The following is an 8,259-nucleotide window of genomic DNA, read 5'->3' on the forward strand; positions in this document are numbered from 1 at the left end:
GAGGTTGAAGATGAACATGAACGTCAAAGATTTAGACCACTTTAATTAAGGTGATTTCTTAAAAGCATTTTGAGTAATTTAAGTGTTGTAATCAATTAACACATGAGTGTAACCAGTTACAACAAAGCCATAAACACTTCTGAGTAACATAAAAGATAAATATTTAAGGTGTAAAATGTTAACATCTAAGGTTAACCGATTACCAATGAAGTTTTTTTTTAATGTCCATGGCTTAATCGATTATAGGCTCGAGTTTTTTAATTTTTCTATTATGTACTTGTATGTTTTAAGTCTCAATTATTTTGTAACACTTATATAAATGTTTGGATGCATTCTCAACTTAATTTAATGAATATAATGAATATAATGCAATTATCATTTCTTTCCCTTAATTATCTCTCAATTTTCTTTTTTCACTCTCCATATTTCAATTTTCTTTTTTCTCTCCCTGAATTCTCTCCCTTACTAATGTATTTTTTAAAATATCATCTTAAAATACAAATGTATTTCTTAGCGACAATTTGGTTTAGGAAGAATTCAGTCATAAAATAACATTAAAAGTTTCAGTAGAAAAGAATTACTAAATTCAGTTTCTTAAGAAAATACGCCGGAGATTAATAGGTTAAACTTTAAACCAGATTAGAGAAGACACATAAAAATATGATACATAACCCTAATTATAAATCATCAAAATCTATGTAATATAAACCCTAACGATCTAATCTAAGCTCTCTCTCCTCTGATTCTGCGAGCAAGTTGGATATCCTTAGGCATAATAGTAACTCTCTTGGCATGAATTGCACAAAGGTTTGTATCTTCAAACAAACCAACTAGATATGCTTCCGCAGCTTCTTGAAGTGCAGAAACAGCACTGCTTTGGAATCGGAGATCCGTTTTGAAATCCTGAGCGATTTCTCTGACTAATCTTTGGAACGGAAGCTTCCTGATGAGAAGCTCTGTGCTCTTCTGATACTTCCTGATCTCTCTTAGAGCGACTGTTCCAGGACGGAATCTGTGAGGCTTCTTCACACCTCCGGTCGCCGGGGCAGATTTCCGAGCAGCTTTTGTCGCCAATTGTTTCCTTGGAGCCTTGCCTCCGGTGGATTTGCGAGCGGTTTGTTTGGTACGTGCCATTTCGATCGGAAAGAAAACAGAGAGAAAATGTGTTTGGCTGATGATAGGTGAGAGAGAAAGGAGTGTTTGGGTAATATATATTAGGAGGAGAAATGAGTGGAAAATAGCGGGAATCGTAAATTTTCAGAATTAGAAAATTTGGGAAGATGATGATCGTCGATGAGAGGGAATATCTACGGTTGTAATTATCTAAGGGGATAATCATCCGTGGCATATGAAACTAACCAATAGCTTTATTTCATAGATATTGTTAACTTATGGAGAATTGTGAGATAGCTGCGCAATATTTTTGGATTATTACACCAACTAAACCTATTTTTTTAATTGCTAAATATTTTATTTAAAAACTCAAATTTATTTTAATTTCTTCGTATATTCATTTTTTATGAAGATGTTAAAATCTGACAAACATTTTGTATTTTCATTATTAAGTAACTTTAACTTAAGTATTTGTATATGTACTATAATTAAATTTTAAAAATAAGTTATAACTTTGTGAAAAAAAAGACTTTTATCAATTATTTGAATTTATAAGTTATAAACTTAAAAATATCTTACATTTTATTGATATATTATCTTATATAATAATTTAAATTAATATTTTTTATATTTTTTTAGGATAAATTTTATTCAAAGTCGTAAAAGTAATTGTAATGGATTATTAGTTATGCAAAATAGGAGGAAGAATATATTAAATATAGTTTATATTTTATTTTATTTATAAAAATGCATTTTTAAAAGATTATGATTATAAAAAGCGCAATTCCCCTTAGTGGATTGATATGAATTTGGTATAATATACAACTATTGTGATAGTTTGTTTTTGGAAACTAATTAATACATATAAAATTCTACTATATATAATCTTTTTCTAATACTCATCCGTAATCGAAGTGGGAGTTGGACGAATGCTGAGACGATCTTTGAAATCTTGAAATAAGATGAGGGGAAGACATTTGGTAAAGATATCAACAATTTGATGTTGTGATGAGATGTGAAGGACGCAGACTTGACCACGAGATATCATTTCACAAACAAAATGAATGTTCATTTCTATGTGTTTTGTTGGTTGATGTTGTTGAACTGGGTTACCTGAAAGGTATATGACACTTATATTGTCACAGTAGACAATGGTGGCCTTGTGAGTAGGACAATCTAACGCAAGTAGAATGTTTTGTAACCAACATGATTCAGAGACCACATTGGCAACTCCATAGTATTCAGCACTAGAATGTGATAATGTGAATTGCCGCTTGGATGACCATGAGAGTAGATTATCTCTAAGAAAGACATAGTAGCTAGAGCTAGACCGCGTAGTATTGGGGCATCCTCCCCTATCAACATCTGTATATGAAATTAAAGAAGTGATGAAATAAGGATAAAGTTGTAAGACATAGTTACTGGTGCCATGAATGTAACGCAAAATGCATCAGAGAACATGCATGTGTGCTTCCATCGGATTATGCATGAAGAGACATCTTTGTTGAATTGCATATGAAATATCAGGTCTAGTGAAAGTGAGATTTTGGGGAGCCCTTGCAAGGCTACGATAGAGTGATGAGTCCTCATATGGAATATGGAACACTATGTGTACCACTCATCTTTGATTTTGTATCAACTAGAGTTGGACTTGATTTGCAAGAGGACATGTCAACTTGTGTAAAAAATTCTTCGACATACTTTTTCTGTGAGAGGAATAAATCTTGTGGGTGGAGAGTGATTGCAATATCCAAAAGGTAATTTAGTTGTCCTAAATCCTTCATAGCAAACTCTGAACTGCGAAGGGAGATTATATATGTACTTAGGGTGTCAAAGGATGTGGTAAGGATGATATGATCAACATAAATTAAGAGGTATGTTATATGAGTATTTTTCTTGTATATAAAAAGAGAGTGGCCACACTTGCTTTTAGAGAAACCAATGGATGAAACTTAATTGTATCAAGCTCTAGAAGTCCGTTTAAGCCCATATAGAGATTTGCATAAAAAAAAAACACATGATCAGTACGTGATAAATCCTTTAAGTCCAGTGTTTGATACATGTATATAGTTTCTTTCAATTCACTGTGGCGAAACACATTCTTGACATCCAAATAATAGATATGCCAAGATTTGGAGAGAGCAATACCGAGAATCGTGTAGATAGTTGTCGGCTTAACAACTAGGTTGAAGGTTTCTCCACAATCAATGTCAACTTGTTGACCTGCACCATCACCTACAAGTCGAGATTTATGCCTCTCAAAAGAATCATTTGATTTTTCTTTATATCGAAAAATCCACATAGATCGAGTAACATTAACATCAGACGGTGGTGGTACTAAATCCCATGTCTCATTTTTAATTAGAGCATTATATTAGTCATTCTTGTCATCTTGGTAAACATATTAAATTGTTTTCCACAAACTCTAATAATAGTAGCTTCTTAACTTTTGATATTTTATACAATTATGTATGGACATTTCCCGTTTTAATCTCGTTTGATCATAAATATTATGGTCTTTTCTTGAATAACTATTCTAATTTTTTTTGACTTATTCTATTTCACATAAATCTCAAATTTATCACACTTCTCAAAAGCTAAAAACATACGGCAACACAACTTCAAGAGAAATTTAAAATCATTCAATGCAATAATGGTAGTGAATACGTCAATAATGATTTTCAAAAAATTTGTGAATTTAATGGGGTTGCGTTTTGCTTATATACATATCTCTTCTCAATTGTACTGATATAAATTTGGTATAATATATAACTATTGTGATAGCTTGTTTTGGAAACTATTTAATACAAATAAAATTCTTTCCTATACAAAAACATTATATTTAATATAAACATATTATAATTTGGATAACAAAAACAATTTCTGTAATTATAACTTGAAATAAATAAATTACTTAAAAATTCTAAAAATACATATTATATTATATGATAAAAGACTCTGGATAAACTAAGTTAATGAAACTCTCTCAATTATTAATTGAAATGCATGTGGTTATGAATATTGACCATGTCTTCTACCTCAAACGGATAACTAACCTCATTCCTTCCAATATAGAAATCAAAACAAAATCAGATTCTTTATAGCGGTGGAAAATTAAGAGCAATAGTCAAATTCATTCAACTTTTAAAGATTTAGGCACATGATTAACAATCGAATTCAAAGGATTCAAACAACTAAACCCTAACAGAGCAACACAATCTAAGCCCTCTCTCCTCTGATTCTGCGAGCAAGTTGAATATCCTTAGGCATGATGGTGACTCTCTTAGCATGAATTGCACAAAGGTTTGTATCTTCAAACAAACCAACTAGATAAGCTTCTGCAGCTTCTTGAAGTGCAGAAACAGCGCTGCTTTGGAATCGGAGATCCGTTTTGAAATCTTGAGCGATTTCTCTAACCAGTCTTTGGAATGGAAGTTTCCTGATGAGAAGCTCGGTGCTCTTCTGGTACTTCCTGATCTCTCTCAAAGCAACTGTTCCTGGACGGAATCTGTGAGGCTTCTTCACTCCTCCGGTCGCCGGAGCAGATTTCCGAGCGGCTTTGGTTGCCAATTGTTTTCTTGGAGCTTTTCCTCCGGTGGATTTGCGTGCTGTTTGTTTGGTACGAGCCATTTCGATCTGAAAGAAAACGGAGAGAAAATGTGTTTCGTTGATGATCGATGAGAGAGAAAGAAGTGATTGATGAGAGAGAAACGAGTGTTTGGGTAATATATATTAGGAGGAGAAAATTGTGGAGAAAAGCGGGAATTGTAAATTTTCAGAATTAGAAAATTTGGGAAGATGATGATCGTTGATGAGAGGGTACATCTACGGTTGTAATTGTCTGAGGGAAGGGTGCAAGGATAATGATCCGTGGCATGTTAAACTAACCAATAGCTTTATTTCATAAATATTGTTAACTTATGGAGAATTGTGAGATAGCTGAGCAATATTTTTGGATTATTACACCAAATAAACCGATTTTTTGATATCTACTTAATATTAAGTAACACTAATTTAAATTTATTTTCAATATTAAGTAACACTAATTTAAGTATTTGTAATCTGTAAAATTTTCACTATAATATATAAACCAAAAAAAAAGTATATTTATTATAAAAGTAAAATATAATAATTTGAATTAATATTTTTTTTGTATTTTTCTTAAAATAGATTTCATAGGAAGATGTAAAAATAATTTTAATTGATTAATAATTAGAAAAAAATAAAAAAATAAAATATATTAAATACAATTCACATTTAATTTAATTTTGTAAAAAAAAATGTATTTTTAAAATAATAATTATGTAAAATAAAAATTGATTTTTTAATTATAATTTGGATAAGAAAAACAAGTTTTTTTTAATTAATTAAACTTTGATTAATTCAAAAACATTGCAAACAAGGTGATTGTATCAAATCCCAGTCAATAAATAATCAAAATGATGTAACTATTAATAGGAAAACTCTAAATAGTTTGTTATAAACCTAGTTATGTGTTTATGCACTTTCGAATTGGTCCAACCTCTATAAACTATGATATCTATAATTTTCATTTCTATCTTAGTGTTATTTATAGTTCATATGTTTTCAAATATCATAAATGTTTCCATTGTTGCCAATTTGAGGAGCTTGGCTCTCCATCCTTTTCCTTTGCTACACTTTATCAACCACTTTGATTCCTCTTTCCATAGATAATTCATGCTTAACATATAACCAGTCTAAAATACATTTCCAAATTTTTCTCAACTCATCACAGTCAAACAATAGATGTTGGATAGTTTCTACTTTTGACAAAAATAATAGTTTTCATTGTCAATCATGTCAAACTGATGGGGCCTCTCTTTGATAGATAGTCTCTCATGACAAACAAACCACATCACAACCAATGCTTTTGAACGTGTCACATTATGTACTTGAAAATTCTGCATAGTCAATGCTCTTCGATGTGCCACATTATGTACTTGAAAAGTCTGCCTCTCTTGGATGTGCCATAAATTTATTTATTTATAAAGATAAATAAAGTACTTGAAAATTTTGAAAGTACATATTATGTGATAAAAGACTTCAAATAGATTATGGTTTGAAAGTAAAAATCTTAATTTGATTTTGTTGGAACATAAAAACTAAAAGATAAATTGAAATAGAGAAATAAACATAAAAATTGAGTTTTATTATTAAGAAAATAAGGGGTAGTCATATTTTTAATGCTCATGTCAAATCAATTGAAATTAGATGGTTATATGAGATCAAATATTGTGTTGATGACTCTATTAAAAAATTCAAAGTCAAATTGATAGTCAAAGGATATAATCAATTTAAGGGTCTTGATATTTTTGAAATCTCTAAAGATGCATTGCATGATTCTTCCAAGATTAAGAATCTAGATCAACTCTAATACTTCCTTGAGATTGAAGTTCAACACTCAAAATATAGAACTTCAATATGTCAAAAGAAATATTGCTTGGATTTACTAATATGTTCTAAGCATATATACACTCCTTCTGATCCATCTTCAAAATTACCTCAAGATTTTAGCTCCCTTATCCTGATATTTTAATGTACAGAAGATTGGTTGATAGGTTGTTATACTTGAAGGCTACAAGGTCTGACATTATATTATCTACTTAATAATTGAGTATGTTCCTATTTGCGGTTACCGTGAACCATTTTAATGTTGCAACATGGGTTCTCAAGTTCTTGAAGACAATGTCCTGGCAGTGGCATATTAATTTTCAATAAATTCAAGATTTCAATTGCAAGGTTATTTTGATGTAGAGTGATATGTATGTCTTGATTGAATAAGGTATATCGCAAAACAATGCTTCTTCCTAAGAAAATCACAAATATCATGAAGAACCAAGAATATTAGGAGATTTATTGATATTTGGTTAGAGAAAATCTAAGTGCAGGAATGATGAAGCTATATGATAACACCGTTAATTATTACAAAACTAGATTAAGACCCGCGCGATGCGCGGTTGTAAACTAATTTATTCGTTTTTATTGAATTTTAAATATGTTAAAAAACTATTTTGAAAAACTTAATTACTAAATTTATATTACAGTTATTTATTGTAAACTATAATTAAGACAAACTATTTTGAAAAACTTGATTACTAAATTTATATTAGAGTACTTTATTTTAAGTTATAATTAAGACAATGATATGAATTAATCACATATAAAATATATTCAATTTATTTGGAAGGAAAATACATGCTTGTAAATTAAGAATGACATTCGAAATTAACTTTGCAAATATAAATAATTGAAAAAAAAATTGTTTTATTTTGATTCTCATGTCTTTTTAGTAGTTATCTTTAATTTGTATATTTAATTTTAAGTTGTTAAAGGTGTGTATTCTCAGTGTTAAACAAAATTAAAAGTTTATTTGTAAATATTATCAAATAAAACTTTATTAGCTTTATAAAATTTATATTTATTTTTATCAAACTTTAGTTATCTAATGAATAAAGGGTTGAAAATGCTAGTTGATATATTAATTTAATTGTTTTTTAAATAATTATTTTAATTTTACTAATGGGATTATAAAAATTTATCTGATTTTATCGTTCATATCAATTCAAATATGAGTGTTCTTTTTTAGACATTATTCTCAATATTTTTATTATACTCTTTAAGGTCACATGTCTATTTTAAAGTTGAAATTTTTAGGAGAATATATATAGTTAGAATATTGATTTTCTTCTTAGATCATTTTTGTTAAAAATGAGAATTTTCTTCGTCTTCTCCAAGGTTCGAACCCGTAACCTCCAATGGAGATTAAATATTCTATTTATCTATTTGAAAAGTGAAAATAATATTTTGGAGGAGACACATAAGACTATAGGATGATGTGGCACGAAAATTGGTCTCACAAATATATAGAGACCATATTTGAACTCCAAGCAACGCCCTATTTCATTTTATATATTTGAAATCATAAATTGTTACACTTTGAAAAACGAGGTTTCTCGTGTCCACGAAGTTGTTTTCTCAATCTTGATCCGTTTGTGCGCCATCTCAAATAATTGATATTGTTTTTGGAATGATTGAATCATAAAATTTAAAAAACACTATGTTTGTTCAATACTCAAACATTTAAATCAGACTCTTTCGCACTTTCCAAATATTTTATTTTGTGTT

At 29.6% G+C, this 8,259-nt stretch overlaps 1 protein-coding gene across 1 annotated transcript; it reads right to left on the minus strand.

Moving 5' to 3' along the window:
* Nucleotides 1-614: 614 nt before the first annotated feature.
* On the minus strand, nucleotides 615-4,821 carry LOC127131957 (uncharacterized). Its single transcript, XM_051060832.1, has 4 exons — nucleotides 4,335-4,821; nucleotides 3,142-3,450; nucleotides 2,227-2,478; nucleotides 615-1,253 (listed from the first exon to the last, which is right to left on the minus strand). The coding sequence occupies exons 1-4, from the start codon at nucleotides 4,741-4,743 to the stop codon at nucleotides 724-726; spliced, it is 1,500 nt and encodes a 499-aa protein (XP_050916789.1). The 5' UTR covers nucleotides 4,744-4,821; the 3' UTR covers nucleotides 615-723.
* Between the last annotated feature and the right edge of the window lie 3,438 nt (nucleotides 4,822-8,259).

This window comes from Lathyrus oleraceus, chromosome 3 (genome assembly GCF_024323335.1).
Source record: "Lathyrus oleraceus cultivar Zhongwan6 chromosome 3, CAAS_Psat_ZW6_1.0, whole genome shotgun sequence".
Taxonomy (NCBI): domain Eukaryota; kingdom Viridiplantae; phylum Streptophyta; class Magnoliopsida; order Fabales; family Fabaceae; genus Lathyrus; species Lathyrus oleraceus.

What these genes read in the sequence shown, in the direction of transcription:
- LOC127131957 (XM_051060832.1), bottom strand. Translation starts at nt 4,743, where the DNA reads ATGGCTCGTACCAAACAAACAGCACGCAAATCCACCGGAGGAAAAGCT. An exon ending in GGACTTAAAGGATTTATCAC is followed by an intron (nt 2,479 to 3,141) that starts GTACTGATCATG and finishes TTTCATATACAG; the next exon opens with ATGTTGATAGGGGAGGATGC. An exon ending in AAGTGTCATATACCTTTCAG is followed by an intron (nt 1,254 to 2,226) that starts GTAACCCAGTTC and finishes AATTCTGAAAAT; the next exon opens with TTACGATTCCCGCTATTTTC.